Source organism: Oculina patagonica, chromosome 2, assembly GCF_052425735.1.
Source record: "Oculina patagonica isolate OP01 chromosome 2, crgOcupat, whole genome shotgun sequence".
Taxonomy (NCBI): Eukaryota; Metazoa; Cnidaria; class Anthozoa; order Scleractinia; family Oculinidae; genus Oculina; species Oculina patagonica.
Window position 1 is genome coordinate 28044651 of NC_135759.1, and position 16983 is coordinate 28061633.

General features: G+C 38.6%; 3 protein-coding genes across 6 annotated transcripts; all 3 read right to left on the reverse strand.

The window, feature by feature from the left end:
- Positions 1-1668: 1668 nt before the first annotated feature.
- Positions 1669-4722, reverse strand: LOC144643912 (uncharacterized). Its single transcript, XM_078503306.1, has 5 exons — positions 4535-4722; positions 4365-4463; positions 4016-4114; positions 3541-3645; positions 1669-3068 (listed from the first exon to the last, which is right to left on the reverse strand). Exons 1-5 carry the CDS (start codon positions 4617-4619, stop codon positions 2338-2340), a joined length of 1119 nt encoding a protein of 372 aa, XP_078359432.1. The 5' UTR covers positions 4620-4722; the 3' UTR covers positions 1669-2337.
- Positions 4723-8521: 3799 nt separating this feature from the next.
- LOC144643917 (uncharacterized) lies at positions 8522-12631 on the reverse strand. 2 transcript variants are annotated; one of them, XM_078503312.1, is made up of 4 exons: positions 12356-12631; positions 11420-11481; positions 10863-10952; positions 8522-9744 (listed from the first exon to the last, which is right to left on the reverse strand). In XM_078503312.1, exons 1-4 carry the CDS (start codon positions 12568-12570, stop codon positions 9380-9382), a joined length of 732 nt encoding a protein of 243 aa, XP_078359438.1. In that variant the 5' UTR covers positions 12571-12631; the 3' UTR covers positions 8522-9379. The 2 variants fall into 2 exon arrangements, with proteins under 2 accessions (XP_078359438.1, XP_078359439.1); XM_078503313.1 differs by lacking the exon at positions 10863-10952.
- An 820-nt stretch (positions 12632-13451) lies between these two features.
- Positions 13452-15734, reverse strand: LOC144643911 (uncharacterized). 3 transcript variants are annotated; one of them, XM_078503304.1, is made up of 3 exons: positions 14824-15734; positions 14578-14695; positions 13452-14093 (listed from the first exon to the last, which is right to left on the reverse strand). In XM_078503304.1, exons 1-3 carry the CDS (start codon positions 15731-15733, stop codon positions 14003-14005), a joined length of 1119 nt encoding a protein of 372 aa, XP_078359430.1. In that variant the 5' UTR covers position 15734; the 3' UTR covers positions 13452-14002. The 3 variants fall into 3 exon arrangements, with proteins under 3 accessions (XP_078359430.1, XP_078359429.1, XP_078359431.1); XM_078503303.1 differs by having other exon boundaries at positions 14785-15734; XM_078503305.1 differs by lacking the exon at positions 13452-14093 and having other exon boundaries at positions 14615-14680; positions 14775-15734.
- Positions 15735-16983: the final 1249 nt, after the last annotated feature.

The following is a 16983-nucleotide window of genomic DNA, read 5'->3' on the forward strand; positions in this document are numbered from 1 at the left end:
AGGCATTACGTATCGAGAAATGATCTATTGTTGTGTTTCAACTTTTTGGATTAAGCACTAAACAATAGTCCCTTTGTTCTTGGTTGCGCTAAGGGATTTTGGTCGAAGCTAACCGGAAAAGCTCGTGGCTAATCGGAAGATTGTCGGTATGACAATTTAGCTACATTGGGGGAGTAGGTAGCGTCATATTTGTACTCGTCAGGACAGGTTTCCGCGCCTGAAACTAACCAACGCTTTGAACGTGAAATTAAACCACGCATAACTTATTATTCATACTTATAAAGACGCAAACCAACGATTCAAAATGAGACCTTATTAAACGTTTTATTCATACTTATGAAGAGACGAACCGACGCTTTCATGAACTCTCGCTTTACTTTTTGTTTATACTTGTGAAGACACAAACCGACGTTTGAACTCAAACTCTTGTTACGATTTTTTTTACACTTGTGAAGAAACAAACCGACGCTTTGAACTCGAAACTTTTAGTCGCACTTGCGAAGACGCGAACTCACGCTATGAACTCAAACTCTTGTTAAGATTTTATTCACACTTGTGAAGAAACAAACCGACGCTTAGAACTCGAAGCCTTGCTTGAATCTTTTAGTCGCGCTTGCGAAGACGCGAACTCGCGCTATGAACTCAAACTCTTGTTAAGATTTTATTCACACTTGTGAAGAAACAAACCGACGCTTAGAACTCGAAGCCTTGCTTGAATCTTTTAGTCATACTTGCAAAGACGCGAACTCGCGCTTTGAACTCAAACTCTTGTTAAGATTTTTTTCACACTTGTGAAGAAACAAACCGACGCTTTGAACTCGAAACTTTTAGTCGCACTTGCGAGGACGCGAACTCACGCTTTGAACTCAAACTCCTGTTAAGATTTTATTCACACTTGTGAAGAAACGAACCGACGCTTAGAACTCGAAGCCTTGCTTGAATCTTTTAGTCGCGCTTGCGAAGACGCGAACTCGCGCTATGAACTCAAACTCTTGTAAAGATTTTATTCACACTTGTGAAGAAACAAACCGACGCTTAGAACTCGAAGCCTTGCTTGAATCTTTTAGTCGCGCTTGCGAAGACGCGAACTCGCGCTATGAACTCAAACTCTTGTAAAGATTTTATTCACACTTGTGAAGAAACAAACCGACGCTTAGAACTCGAAGCCTTGCTTGAATCTTTTAGTCGCGCTTGCGAAGACGCGAACTCGCGCTATGAACTCAAACTCTTGTAAAGATTTTATTCACACTTGTGAAGAAACAAACCGACGCTTAGAACTCGAAGCCTTGCTTGAATCTTTTAGTCGCGCTTGCGAAGACGCGAACTCGCGCTATGAACTCAAACTCTTGTTAAGATTTTATTCACACTTGTGAAGAAACAAACCGACGCTTAGCCTGCGAGTAAGCTTTCCGCGAGGAAGAAAAAATCGAAGCTCGCAGGCTACATAGGAATTTAATTGTGTAATAATATGCGATGCATGCTTAGTTCATCATCAAAGAACCAACTTCTGACAGATTTTCTAGGAGTGACCCATCCTAGTTTCAGAGAAGCCTGCTATTTAGCTGCCACACATCTGCAATTCTATCTACCTTGTCTAAAAATCTGGACTGGAAAATATAGGAACTTTAACTCAGAGAGAGGTTAAGGTTATAAAATACACCACTCGAGTTCAACAGGCAAAAACAAAAAAGTTGTAATTTTTATTCTTTATTGTGCTTAACATCAGCGATTGCACTGTTCACCGTTTGGCAGGTGTGGCCTCAGCAAAACTTGCATAAGCAAGGAAAATGTAGCCTGTGTACATACGTCTTCTATTTCCGTACTGAGAGGCGTCTGCACTCAGGCTAGGAAAATGTAATTTTTTAAATATCTTTTCTCGTATGGTAAACACTAATAAAAGTGCCTTAATAAAACGAACAGAAATTCTCGTAGATCGTGACGATGCTTACTGAATGCTAAAATAAAGCACTGATGCTTACAAACATCGTCACCTGCTTGCATACTAGATACGCTTTTTTGTTATGAAATTTCATCCAAGCGCCTAGTGGTTCACGGTAATCTCAACACATCGCGCTATTTTCGCGTTCGCTCTACAAGGAGCTTTATGACTGCTCGCAGTCTAAATTCGTAATTGTTTTCACGTTTATATCAGACGGACAACAGTCCACTTTTAAACGCTTTAACGTTTTAACCTTAGTACTGTTCACATGGCTTTAGTTCTCTTTGCAAAAACAAGTCTATATAAACATGTATGCAAAAATTAAACAAAACGAGAACAAAAGTCGTGGTGTTAAAATTAGCTTAAATCATTTCAAAGGTAGGGACAGTAACTTCGCTTCAGTGGTGTGCCGGGCGGGAAGCGGCAGCCGCGGCGGCAGCAACCAAAGCAGCAGAGTTGAGTTGTGCCTTTGACTTCTTACAGCATCCACAGCAGCATGGGCAGTGGTGGCAACAGTGGCAACAATGGCAGCAGCATGGTTCACAGCAGTGTTCACAGCAGTGGCAGCAGCAGCATGGCTCACAGCAGTGTTCACAGCAGTGGCAGCAACAGCAAGGCTCGCAGCAGCAGTGGCAGCAGCCACAGTCGTGGCAACAGTCGTGGCAACAGCAATCGTGACAGCAATCGTGGCAGCAATCGTGACAGCAGTCACAGCAGCAGTCATGGCAACAATCACCGCAACCACAACAGCAGTCGTGGCCGCAATCACAGCAGCATTTCTTGCTGGAATTTATCTTTTTTCCGATGCCATGCTGGGCCGATAAAGCAGCCACAGGTTTCACAGCGCCAGAAACAGCAGCACCTGGTTTGGGGATTGCTTGCCTGGCTTCACCTTCTTTGCACTTACAGTTGCATTTCTTTTCGCCCTCAGATGTTTCAACACTTTTGCACTTCTTTTCTTGATCCGCTTGAGACTTGGGTGGACATTTCTTCAGTTGATCTTTGTTTTTGCATTTCTTGTTATCTTTACATGGGCTACATTTTTCAGAGCATTTAGATTTCTTTGACGCCTCTTTGCAATCCTTTTTAGCTGTTTTGGTACAAACGCAGGGATCTTTAACTTTTTGCTCTAAAACAAGTTGTCGAATACGATTTTAGTAAGCATATCCCCATAATAGTATTATTTATGATAACAATGGCATCTTCAAAATAACAGTACTTAATATTGAAATTATAATACTGTTATGGAAACATGACACACTTGCGGGCGAGGTCTTTTTATTGAGTTGGATTTATTAAAATGTGGAAAAACATTTGAAAAATTTCTAAAAGGCTTTTTTTTAAAAATACGGGTCATAAGCAACGAAAAAAAATAATTTACTTACCCAAATACAATTTAATAACAATCATGATCAAAACGTAGTTGACCAAATTGGGCAATTCAACCTCCATGAGGACATGCCGAACGTCATCATATGATTTTTTTTTCCGTGAAATTTGTCTACCATTTTTCTGAGAATTCCTAAGAAATTATCCTACTTTCGTGAGTTAAAGATTGTTAAAGTGGTGGCAAGTATATCAAAATGTATTCATGTTCCTACCGTTTTCTGATTGACTTTCTTCGTTCGGTGATTCTGAGTCAACAACCATCTTGTTATGTTTCTCTTCTTCTAACTCTTCTTTTGGTGTTATGTTTTTTGATTCATCTGTAAAGAGGAGCAGATCAACATGTATCATTCTCCCTGTCTGTGTATACTCTTTTGACACATATGACAGCCATCTTTTACTTTGCACTAGTCTATCTAGAAGTGGCTATTGTGAAAAGGAAATATATATTCTTGCAGTACTGAATACAGTAGGTGTCCTTTGATGTCAACAATCAACTGATTTTTCTTTTTGATTTCCACCCAAAATGGTTGATACATAGAACTAAAAAGCCACTTTTAGGAGCTTCTCGACAGTTTTGTGCCGTTTATTATTTTCTAGCAGGCCACAGAACAGACTATTATTTTTAAGGTGATAAAATACACACAAATCTCACAATAAACATCACTCCTTTGTTTAGACAAAACTAACCATTTTCCGATTCGCTGTTTTCATTTGTGGATTCTAATTCAACCATCTTGTTGTGTTTTTCTTCTTCTAGCTCCTCCTTTGGCTTAACTTTGAATTCGTCTGAAAAACAAGAAACTACCGTTTAATCGATGGCTACACAATTCTAAAATGTATTCAAAGGTCAATGATACCATTTTCTTTGCTTATGGATTTTCCCTCCACCAAAGTCACTTTTAGGAGCTTTTCGACAGTTTTGTTTGTTTATTATTTTCTTGCAAGCCACAGGACAGACTATTATTTTTAAGATAATACAATGCACGCAAATCTCACAATAAACAATACATCACTCCTTTGTTTAGACAAAACTAACCATTTTCCGATTCGCTGTTTTCATTTGTGGATTCTAATTCAACCATCTTGTTGTGTTTTTCTTCTTCTAGCTCCTCCTTTGGTTTAACTTTGAATTCGTCTGAAAAACAAGAAACTGCCGTTTAATCGATGGCTTCACAATTCTAAAATGTATTCAAAGGTCAACGATACCATTTTCTTTGCTTATGGATTTTCCCTCCACCAAAGCCAAGGCGCTAAGAGCGATGCACAAAACGGTTACAAGTTTCACACGCATATTGCTGTATCAATTGAAACAAACAACGTAAAGACAAAAGGCTAATAGTAAGTGTTTGATATCCGAGGAAAATGAGAACGTATTACATCACAGGGAGGCGGCGGTGGACAGATGGTTCAGAGCACGTATATGTCATTTGCTGCTGGTAAACTTTCCCCCTTGTTTAGCGCTTGTGTAAATCACGCCTACAAGCTTGCTTGCTATTGGTGAAAAAACGCGATACCTGATAGTCACTTGAGCACCACTTATCTTACAGCATGCAGGTCGTTTTATCTCGCTAAGTTTCACTTTCGCTTAATTATTCACGCTTAAAAGAATTGTCGGAACAATTGTAAAACGAATTCGACGGCGAATTGCTCCCTTCCACTCGATGCCCGCATTAGAATTCCCTACATGTACAGTTTACAAAGATCTTCTGACATGATTGCTATAGGAATATACGGTTCATATGCTTTTAGGTACTATTGATCAAATAAAAAAGAGTTGAAAATTTCTGGAATGGAATATGGAAAACGTATTAGGTTCTGACTCGTAAGTACAAATTGAATAAATTTGGATAAATTAAAACGAGAGGGTATTCTTTGTAAACAGTAAATTGTACTTAAAATGAAAAGGAACAACTTCGTTATTTAGTTTTCGGGTTTGTTTTGTTTGCTTGATGACGCTATTAACAACGATAATGAGAAACACGTGAAATTTTGAAATGCATATCAATGGTTACTCTAGTGCTCTCCAAGCATAAGTGGAAAGTAACTGAAATTAATGTATAATCTGATAAAATGCCTAGCCGAAGTAGAAGGCATCACAGCTGTGCATTTTTGCACTCGTTAATGCAAAAACTTAAACAATCTTGACACATATGAAAGACACATAAAAACACTTGACTGTTATTGTTTCAGTAAACGACCTTTCTAATACAATCAAATTCATACAAGGCGAACGAAAAACGGAGTACTGAGGCATAAACTAATAACCACACTACGACCATTACAGCATTGCAAACTGGCTTTTATTCCATGGTTCAAGGTAATGAAATATCCCAAGCTTTAAGTATCTAAAGATGAAAATAAACAGGTTTAAAAATGGCGTGGGGTGAATTAATATTTACACCTCTAGCCAAAACATTTAGCTCCACCTCGACTCCTCCTTAAAGTAGTAATTAAACGTCTTCGGTGATGCATGAAGAAAAATAAAAAGTAGATCAAATTTATTGATTTACCGCTGACTTTTTTGGCGAAAGAATGAGTCTGTTTCTTATGGAACTTTGGAAAAATAGTGTCTGTGTCGACCTAAATTTTGTAAACTGCATGGTATGTCGGTGTTGCAAAAGTTTTAGTTTTCACTTTTGCTGTGTGAATTAACCAGTTTAGTTAATAGGATTGCTCTTCGAAAACATTTTTCATTTTGATAAACACTTGTTCGCCTTATAACTTCTCTGATAAGTGTTCTTTAGGAATTTATGCTAAACAGTAGCTTGTTCGTTTCCAAAAAGGAAATACAAAATGATTTAAATGCATGCTAATATCTTCTTAAAAAAGTTTTTTCCCATCTTATACTAAATTCACGATCATTTTAAGGCCGCCATTTAAAAAGCTCCCTCGTTTTGCTAGTGACATGGGATGAACGTAGACAAGAGATCGGCCCAGTTTCTGGGCAGTTTGCATTATTTTTTTGGTATCCGCCATTACCAACAAGTCTGTCGCTTTTTCTTCGCATGTTAAAAAAGTAGCCGCCGTAGTTCCTTTAACGACATCAGCTTGTTCCACAATGAAATCAGTCATATTCTTGTTTCAACCTGCGGTAATTATACCTTTCTTTACTTTTGACCGCTTTTGGGGTGTTCCGTAAGAGACCTCTGCGATTTGGTTGCACAAATCAACACTTTTAGTAATATACTGTTGTCTAAGTTCATTTAGAGCTCTTTCTATAGCTCAATGCCGCCTTAAAAATGTCTATCTGATGAAAACAAAATTTGATGACTCCTGAAAAAGAAAATTAAAATCGTTTTGAGTAGACGGTTTTTTCTCGCTGTCTTTTGCTTGCGAACGGAGATGGAAAAATTGGTCAAATGAAAGTCAAGCTCACTGTCAGGTATGTTTTTAATTTGTCTAGCCTCTTTCATCGACTGACAAAATATTCTTACAGGCGTTTGAGTCGGTTTTAGATGTGTTGAGTACTCTCTGGCTTCTGGCCTTGCAGTTGACTTCGCAATTTCGTCTCCAGCTGGTGTTTTGACTGCATACCTGAGCTGACGATAAATTTGCTCGTTCTCGTTTTCCTTAGCTCTACCATTTTAGTATTTTTAGCAAAAGCAATTCTCTGATAAAAATGAAATGTTCACGAGCGCGGGACAAACAAGAAAATCCGAGTCCCCACCACGAACCCATGGCCTCCCAGATACCGGTTGGGCGTTCTAACCACTGAGCTACAAGGGACTATGAAGGTCTATGCTTTTGTATTTTTCGGTTGACAATTTTCCCGCCGCAAATTTAACAGCTATAGACCGGTCTAAATGAAAAAGAAAACCTATACCATGGTTAATATTGATTTTAGGCATCAAAATTTACGAATTCGGTAGTTCCCAGTCCTTGTGAGACGCGCCCATGATTATAACAATTTCAGTTGTAACCGTTGGCCAATCATGGAGGCCAATGATCAAGAATTTCTAATGTTAATGGAATTGATGATTGTTGTCGCGGAAAGGTGACTGGGACATATAACACTTTGGCATTCTCTGAAGATTAAGTCCATGGCTCGTTTTGTGTTTTTTTATTTTTTGGGAGGGAGAGGGGGGGGGGGGGGGGGGGCCTAAATCCGGGGCTGAGACAACAGCTTCTTAAAGGCTGCCAAAGTTTTGTCCGAATAACCTGCCTTAGGAGTTTAGTAAGATCCAAGCAAAGAGAAATGAATATAATGCGATGTTACAGCTCTCTATTTGTATTCCGGGTGCAATACATGAAATTTAATCAGTATCATTTGACCAAGAAGCAACCAATGAGAGCGTGTAAATTCAATTAAAGAGTTCATCTTATTTGTCCTTATAAAGGTGTCTTCTATTAAATGTATATTATTTCTGAATGCCTGATTTAAAATAACAACGAAATATCGAATAAAATCATATTCCTATTCACTGCTAGTGTGTAAATAAAACGGGTACAAGACTCCACTGCGACACCTTACACTCCACACCTCAACTCTTAAAAATGTTGTATTTTAAGAAATAAATTATATGCTTTTACACAAAATAGGCAGTGAACGGTCAACCAAACTTAAGTACAACAAGAGAAAACACTTTAAATCACTTGAAATGAAGAGCATTGCTGTCGCTATCGTCTTAAATGTTCTGCTCGCTTTGATTGCATTTGGGGAAGACACGAACGAGCTGAGAATACAGTCTCTATTTCTCACGAAAATTAAAGATATGGTATTAAGCAGTGAATCTGTTAAGTCAGGATCGGGAAAGGCTCCAACAAATTCAGGGTAAGTTAAGAATTTTATGTTAAGAGACGAGCGTAACTAAGATGAAAAGAAATGAGAAAACATTTTTTGTTTAAGAAGTAAAATATCTCCAATTTAGAATTCATGATAAAAAACGTTCGTTCCAAATATTATGCTCTGGTGAATAATGCAGGAATCGTGTGCAACTTGTGCCCTTAAGCTTGGCAAAGGGAAAATTTTCACGTTTGTAAAGCTAGCTTGTAGCCACGTTATTGCTTTCAACCGTCTCTAATTCGTTATCACACGGTTTAGAAGCAACCTAAAAAAGAATGGTTCTTACAGAAAAGAACCTGAATCTCGTTTGGAAGGTTTGTTTTATCTGGGCATTTTATATATGTTAAGTTAAAGTTAACTTGAAAAAGTTTGATTAAATTTTCCTTTATTACAGGATAACAACCCCTCAAAAGGGAAAACAGTACGCGAAGAGCAACGTGGTAAAAAGGTACGCTAGTCCACAATGGACGTATGGGTATCCATGGCCGTGGCCACGTCAAAACGATCAGCCACAACAGTCGCGCATGTCGTCAAGGGCCCCAGGATCCAAAGGGAGACAGCATTAATTACTCATTCTACTCGAAATTTAATGAACCTGTCGTTGTCTCGGGGATGCACACTATCATCAGTTATCTAAATTACCACAACACGGTGTCAAGGAGAATTTGAAATGCTACTACCCCTGACTTAAGCTTAGTGTCTTGATGTGAGCAATAAAGCAAGCAATGACATCTGAAGAAGTACTTCTCACAGGTTTTTGCACTTTTTAATGAAACTTCTGTTTTCTCTTATACCTATATTTTATTCTTCTTCGAAACTAAAACATATAAGAAAACATCTGTCACACTGTGCAACATGCATGTCATGTGCTGGATGCTTACCATAAAACCTACAAAATAATCCTCCGTGAAAACCAGTTCCTTTGTTTGCACGCGTCGCCTTAAAAGGCAATAAACACTGTGGTCTCAAGCGTCAATTTATTTCTTGGGATTTTAATTTGTGTTCTTTCAATATACAACTTAGCCTTCTGGGGTTAGAGCAAACCAGTCATCGAGGCCAAAATAAAAATGGCCTTTACTTTATTATCTTACTGGCTAGCCGTCTTTGCATCCTAAAAGGTAATATATGTAGGTGATGGACTCATGTTTTCGTTTCTGTGTCTGTGAGCAATTGTCTTTAAAAATGTGGCGGAAAGGATGTTCAAGGCGATGAGGCATACTCTACCATTCAAATTAATAATTGAAATGTCAAATCAAAACTTTGATATCTTAGTGCACCCTTAATGGTCCTTCTCGTAACGGTGAGTAACCATGGCCACTGTATGGTCTACTGAAATAAGGGTGCGGAGTGACCATGTAAAGGTAGAGCGGCCCACTGAATAATGAAGGTGACAAGGGTCCTTGAGATCGCTTACAGTGACAGCAGTGACAACAGCATGGGCAACAGTGGCAACAATGGCAACAGTGGCAGCAGTGGCAGCAAGGACAGCAATGATGATGGTGATGATGAACATGATGACAGCACTGATGGCAGCACGGAGTAGGACAACATGGACAACAGCAAGGACAGCAGCATGGCTCCTCTGGTTTCTTCTTCGGCGCTTCCTCTGCACCGGGTATCGGACACCAACAACCTAAAGGATACAGGAATTAATAGATAAGACAGTTGGCGTAAGAATCCATTTGAAAGATGAAAAGGATTTGCCTTTTAAACGAAACACAACCAGGTGCATTTTAGTGTAATTAAAAAAATTACATGCAACGTAGGGAGCCTTGGTTGCATAGATTTTATTGCGGTTTCCATAAAGGTTTTTCAATGCTGTCTTACCTTCATCCCAACGATGTCAGTTCTTTAAGGATTAAATTTTTTTATTTTGTAAACGCTAACTATTTAACAATAACCCAGGATTCAACGTGCGTCGAGGGTTAAATTTCTCTTGTATGCAAGTGCTTTTTAGTGCTTGTGTATTGTGGTGTTTGAGATTAGTCGACATCAAAAGTTGAGGACAGAAACTCTAACTTAACTTAACTGAAAAGGTAAATACTAAAATTAAAATTCAAGCTAATCCTAGATAAGCTTAATCTTGGCTGAACAACTCGGCTCTCGCCTTGGACAGTGTTAGCCCAGCGGAATACTTTATTTATTTTCCTATCAGCCAATTAAGTGCTTCCACCTTGTTCTTCGCTTGATTAAATTAATTCAATATCACTGTGACAAGTCACAGACTAGGGAACCCATGGTTAAATCTCCCTAACACGTGTCCTTATCCTAACTAAGGGCCTATCAATTTCATGCCGCATGCATTAAGTTCGCTGTTAAAGCTTGGTTTACACGTAGGACGCACGCGGGCATAAGCATAAACACAAGCACAAGGGTATTCACACTTACGATAAGCATAAGCACAAGGCGACAGTATTCATTAAGTGGTTCAACATTGGGCTTATGCTTATGCTTGCGTCGTAGGTGCAAACCAGCTATAATAGACACCCAAGAGGCATGATACAGGACCGCCTGTGCTTGCATCATTCTGGTTTACTCAAGCAAAGCAAGCCCAAGTGCAAACAAGGAGAGACTCCTTTTCTTATGAATACACTTATGCTTGCTGTAGTGCTTGTGTCATACCCAGTTTACTTACACGTGCTTATGCGTATTATTGCGTTGTACGTGTAACCTAGCATTAACAGTTGTACTCGGTGTTGAAATCGTCATGATCGTTCTACATCATGGTCATGCGGATAGAAATTGACAAACCTTCATCGCATTCATGGTGACAACAGTCACATTCGCAATGCGGCATGCAGCCACCAACACATGGCTGACAACTATGGCAAATGTGGCATCCTGAAAAACAAATTTATACTTCAACATGGTTTACAGCCAACGTCTATGGAGACATGCGTGGCCTAGTGGCTAGGGCACTGGACTTGTAATCCGAAGGTCCTTGGTTCAAATCCTCCTCCCTGGAATGACTTTATGGATTTGTGTTCGGTGCTCCCAACAAAGTCAACTGGTCTGCCCCCCGCCAGTTGAGATTTTGATTTTATTTATTTGTTAATTAAAGCGCCACAATCTAAACATTAGCCAATAAAGTTGTTAATAAGCCAATTAAGTCAGTAATTTAATTAAAAAATTATTTTTTTAAGGAAACATTTGTATAGGGCGGGACATGTAATTGAACAGTCAAGGCTAATACGCATTTCAAACTCTTTGGCATAAAACTCCGAATAAAGTTTCAAATAATAAGGTAATACAGTACTGAAATGGAGACAGACAATCGGATCAGAAGAAACTATATATCTAAAGCATACCATTTCGTTTTCCCTTAGCTCTTCCTACATCACTGCTTGGTCCTTTAGTGAAGGACTCGGGTCTGCAAATAGAAAGCATGAAGTACTTCAGTACAGCACAGTACAGACAGCACATCACAGATAAAAAATCATATCACTGAAAACTAGTTCTGATTACAAAAGAAGTATGACAGTGGTAGCTTTTGAACTCTATAGTAGAAGTAGAAGTAGAAATTAATAAACGAATATCCCCCCCCCCCTGGATTTTCCACATTTACACCTAAAGCCTGTAGCATACAAAACGTATACTGTTGATGAGACTGCATACAGTTAAACCCCGGTAACTCAAACTCTGAAGGGTAACGAAAAACAGTTCGAGTTAGCGAGGTTTTCGAGTTAACCGAGTAAAAAAGACTGAAAAGTGGGTCCAAGGGAAATAGAAGTTAGTTCGAGTTAGCGGGGTTGTTCGAGTTATCCGAGTTCGAGTTACCGGGGTTCTACTGTATTTTGTTTACTCGTGCTAAAGATACAACTTGTTCTTTAGTAACGTAACAATGAAAAATAGTTCAAGTATAAGCTAGATTTCCAACTAATTTAGAAATATTCAGATATGCTCATCATTTACTTCATTTCGTTTACAATTTATTTACCCAATCTGTAAACCTTTCTTGCAAGGAGGAAAACCCTCTCCTTTTTCCACAGGTCAGTGATTTTTGTGTCTTTAAATTAAAATGGTCGATGGTCTCTTGACATTTTTCGTTATTTCACAACCAACCTGAAAGCGGCTTCTCTTTGGTCGCGTTTTTTAAATCCATTTTTCACTGTTTAAATTTATTTTTATTATTTCTGTCTTAATTTATATCAACTACCTTTAAAATATCATCAAAGTTTTACAATATATACAATGTAGGAACGCAAAACGCATAAACAAACTATGAGAGAATGAAATCATCCTACCTTATTACACTCGTTGCTGTTTGTAGCTTCCCAGATGTCCTCCTTGTAGAAAATCCTTCGTTAGTTTTCAAGTTACCATCTTTCCGTCCAATCGCGATTATTTTTGGGAAAACCGAGGGTCTTTTGTTACTCCTGTGAAAAACTCCTTCAGAAACGACGGCGGCATAGAATATGACAGTCGAAAATAAAACATTTACGAGGATTTTCGGTTTCATTTCCTTCTAGATAAGTCCCATGTTTTCTTAAAACTGGGTCCTATTGGAAAAATTGCATGGTCGAAATTATATTTTTACCTATGGATCAATTCAATTTCGTTTCCATACGAGTAAATTATAAATCTTACATCACAGCTCCATTCAATGCCCGTCCCTCCTCTTTTATTTTTAACGCTTCAAGTAAACCAGGTCATGGGAATCACACTAGAGTGAATATCATTGGGTTAACATGGCATGTCTATTTCTGGTACCAGCGAAGGAAAGTTTGCTGGTCGTTTTCTTCTCCGTGAAAAGAAACAAACGCCAGCATTCATAGACACACAAACGTGTGATTAAACCAAATTAAAATCTACAAACAGCTTTAAACTTTCGCCTAATTTATCAATTGAAGGTCACTGAAAAGCATTTAGCGAAGAGACGACGACTTGTTTTTTGAAGCTGGTAGAAAGTGATACAATTTCACGCTGCTTTGCGTTTTGGAATGTAATAATCACGTGCACCTCACGATATATTTGTCTATGGCCTGGGAGGATCCGTAGTCTCCAGTAAATTCATAGTATTTTTTTTTTAAACCGGAGTCATCGCCGGTCAAAACTGTTTAAAACTATTTCAACAGGTGCAGTAATACCATTCTTCTTTTCATCACTGCAATAATTGATCCGGACACTTCTTGCCAGAGAATTCCAAGTAACGTATTTGAAAATTACAAAACATATATAGCAAACATATAGAAAGAAAAGTGGACTATTCTCTTGTGAAAAAAGCGAAATAAATTACTATAGCGACAGACAGAAGGAACAAATAGAAGAAAGTATCTGATTTGGGGCATGCGCAGCAAGCCAACTAATCTTTGTAGACCGACTTTTACTCCACTGAAGATTTGTGTTTTTATTTGCGTGTTACAATGTACGAATTGAAATTACCCAGAAATAAACGCGAAGCATATATTAAAGCACATAGTTATCTTTTATGACCTAACGTTTACTCCACTTGAAGGAAATGTAAATAGAAGAAACCTTTCTCACATTTAATCAACGATAAATATAAAGCATCCGTCTGGTTAAGATTCAGACCGAGTACAATTTTTAAGTCATGACTGTACTTTTTTCTTTGACTTTCTTCGCTTAATTTTTGTTTTTATACACATCTGATCTTAAAACTAACAGGTTGCTTGCAACTTCTTGTCTTTTAGACACTTCAAATGCGGTTCTTTAATATCAGTGTAATTAATTTCCTATATTTACACTTGGGTAATCAATCTCCACTGAGAAAAGCGAAACATGGCAAACACAAACACCTGACAAATTTCAACTGTTCACAGGGTATTTTCTTGGAACATACCAAGTTATACTATTAGTATTTACTATTATTACAGTCTAGACATCTTATATCAATTTCCTCGCACATCTGAGCCAATTCATTCTACAGCTTCTTAGTAGTGATACCATAACTGAAACGGTGTCACGTGACGACGCAGGTGTGCCATATGCTGGTAAAATCGTTTAGAATATGGAACCTTGGTCCTGTTGGTTTAAAATAAATACAACAACCATTACTGAATTATTTTTACTGTGAAGTCATTTTTGCCGTTACTGGTAAAAATGAGTTATTCTATTAGGATCTTCCTTTTTCTTCAGATTTTACTTTACTTACTTGTCTGTTTGTTTGTTCGGTTAGTTGTTTGGTAAGTTGGTTGGTGGGTTGGTGGGTTGGATTGTTGGTGTTTGTTTGTTTGTTTGTTTGTTTGTTTGGTTGGTTGGTTGGTTGGTTGGTTGGCTATTTTATGCACTCTGAATTTTTAGGTGAATATAAACTTCAGGTTTGCTTGGACATATTGTTAAAACGTAGCTGCATTAAAAAGTAGGTTGAAACCATTTATCTTGGGCACCCTAAATTATTTTTGTTTAACATGGTTGCACCTTCAAAAAGGCGGCAGAAATATGTTGATACCGATTGAGACCCTTGGGAACTCTTTTCCAGTTACAGTACAATTCAACATAAACTTACCTCTTGAGGAAAGTTTCGGCACGTCGATAGGCCGGGAAAAGATACCCTGGTGGAAGTATAAGCTGGCGCCGATCTCCTTTCTCTTCCTTTTTGCTTTTACTTGCTTCTTTACCTGCCTCTGTGTATACAAGCATTAAAACTGACTTTACTTTAAATTCACTTAAAATGATCAAGTTCATAGACTGTGAGAAATGAACGATGCATTACCTTCATTGTCAATTGCAAAAATATCATAGTGATAATCACCGCATTCGGTGGTGTATCCACAGCAACAGCAAGGCGTAACCTGACAAGGACATCCACATCCCGCTAATCCACAGCCACATGGTGTAGCGCAGCCACAGGATCCAACACAGCCGTTGCAGAGAGGATCCGAAAATCCACATCCACAACTGCAACCGCCTCCACAACCGCAGCCGCAGCTGCAAGGCTGAGCACATCCGCAGCCACACATCTGCTGACATCCACAGCAACAGGGCTGTGCACAGGTGCAAGGGCATTCATGAGTGACGTGATGAACGTGATGCACACAACAATCGTGATGCACGCAACAGTCGTGATCGTGTTCGTGGTGATGACAGACGTCTTGATGACAACAACAGCAAGGCTGACAGCAGCAACATGGCTGACAACAACAGCAAGGCTGGCAGCAACAGCAGCAGCCACAGCAGTTGTTGTTTCCGGAATTTTTGTCACCGTTTTTATTATTATTATTATTTGTTCCACAGCAACAGCCACACCCACAACAATTATTGTTATTATTGTTGTTGTTTTCGTCCTCGTTCTTGGCAGCTGGTTTGTTCTGATCGGCCTGTGTCGTCTGCCGGGCAGGCGGTATAGCAGTCTGACTGGGTTGCTGACTTTGATTTAGCTTCTCGGGCTTATTTTGAGGTAAATGTTGCTGTGCCGCCGGTTTGATTACATCATGAACACTCTGTTGGTTTGGCAAAGACGGAGCTGAGTTAAAATTTTGAGAAGGCGCATTCTTTACCATTGGAGGTCCAAGTCGTAGACTCGGATTTCTCAAAACCTGGTTACCACGAGACTGAACACGGGGTTGTTGATTATTTCCATACACCGGATTAGGAGCAATTGCATTGTCAGTTGTCAAAACGGCACTTAAGATAGCCAACATCCATATAGACAGAAATGCCATTTCTGAGGATCTCAAATGAATCGTGTGAAAAGTAGGATGTGCCAAATCACTTAAGTCAAATTGAAAAGGTGGGTAATAGCGCATTACCTCATAAAACAACCTGTTTAATCACTTCAAAAATCGCTTTAGCTCGTTGACATGTACTATTAGACAATAGAAACCTGACAGATCTACAAATCGAAAACAATACGATTTGTGGTTTTGTCAACACTAAGTCAATAAAAACGTTTAGAATTTGGTAGTTAATATATTGTAAGAAACGATGCAGGTACTAGAAGATCGTACGGTGGTGAGATGGTAAATCACTGCAGTTAAAACATGTTTCAAAATTTTCAGTAGCCTTTACCTCTAGCAGGTCATGAGAACGAAAGGTTGTAACAGTGTAGAACTAAGAGATAAATCACACTCAGGAATTAATTCCTTCGCGGTGAATTATCACGATATATGAAAACTAAGGAAAAAATTTTATACAGATCACTAAAAGGAAAGGTTTATTCTGCCACAAGTTAATTATCAAAAGGGAGTTAGCCTTTTGTTGGAAGAAGAACGCCAGTAAGCGATTAGCTAAATAGTTCTAACGTTACAATGTATGCCGCTGCACGATCAAACGAATATTGGAGTCCATTGAGATAACAGTGAAACTCTCGTTCTCCAGGTAAAATTTCCGTGCATGATAAATGAAGTACATCGTACGGCAGGTCTGACTGTTTTCATAAAACAACGCCTGTTTGTAACCTAAAATACTGAACTGTTTTTAAGAAATTGACTTTTTATATAATTTTAGTTTCATCTACAAACTGTGATTTTCTAAAAAACCTCAGATTTTTCAAAGTAGGTAACCACTTAACAATTATTCTTTGAAATCGAGGTGAATAGTGGTAGAATATTCACCGAGCCGCGGAGCGGCGAGTTGAATATTCTGCCGCTATTCACCTCGATTTCAAAAAATAATTGTTTTAGTATATACACACGAAGTGATCTCAACAGCAAGCGATTTTTAGAAGGAAACCATTTAAAGTCGATTTAATTGACCTCTCAATTCATGCGTGGAAAACGTACATACAAGCGGCACTAACCGACATGCGCGAAACAGTTTACAGAATCTTCAAACATGGCAAATCTAGTTAATCTTCGATAAAATCCTCGTCACAATCTAGCAAAATGGTCCTTTAACACCACTCAAACCTGCAATCTGAATCAAAAACCTGCTTGCAAAACATTTTGACCGTTGAATCAAAGCTTTTGAAGTT

What these genes read in the sequence shown, in the direction of transcription:
- LOC144643912 (XM_078503306.1), bottom strand. Translation starts at nt 4,619, where the DNA reads ATGCGTGTGAAACTTGTAACCGTTTTGTGCATCGCTCTTAGCGCCTTG. An exon ending in ATCCATAAGCAAAGAAAATG is followed by an intron (nt 4,464 to 4,534) that starts GTATCGTTGACC and finishes CTTGTTTTTCAG; the next exon opens with ACGAATTCAAAGTTAAACCA. An exon ending in AGAAAGTCAATCAGAAAACG is followed by an intron (nt 3,069 to 3,540) that starts GTAGGAACATGA and finishes AACTTGTTTTAG; the next exon opens with AGCAAAAAGTTAAAGATCCC.
- LOC144643917 (XM_078503312.1), bottom strand. Translation starts at nt 12,570, where the DNA reads ATGAAACCGAAAATCCTCGTAAATGTTTTATTTTCGACTGTCATATTC. An exon ending in ACAGCAACGAGTGTAATAAG is followed by an intron (nt 11,482 to 12,355) that starts GTAGGATGATTT and finishes TTCTATTTGCAG; the next exon opens with ACCCGAGTCCTTCACTAAAG. An exon ending in TCACCATGAATGCGATGAAG is followed by an intron (nt 9,745 to 10,862) that starts GTTTGTCAATTT and finishes TGTATCCTTTAG; the next exon opens with GTTGTTGGTGTCCGATACCC.
- LOC144643911 (XM_078503303.1), bottom strand. Translation starts at nt 15,733, where the DNA reads ATGGCATTTCTGTCTATATGGATGTTGGCTATCTTAAGTGCCGTTTTG. An exon ending in TTTTGCAATTGACAATGAAG is followed by an intron (nt 14,696 to 14,784) that starts GTAATGCATCGT and finishes TTGTATACACAG; the next exon opens with AGGCAGGTAAAGAAGCAAGT. An exon ending in GCCGAAACTTTCCTCAAGAG is followed by an intron (nt 14,094 to 14,577) that starts GTAAGTTTATGT and finishes TTAAACCAACAG; the next exon opens with GACCAAGGTTCCATATTCTA.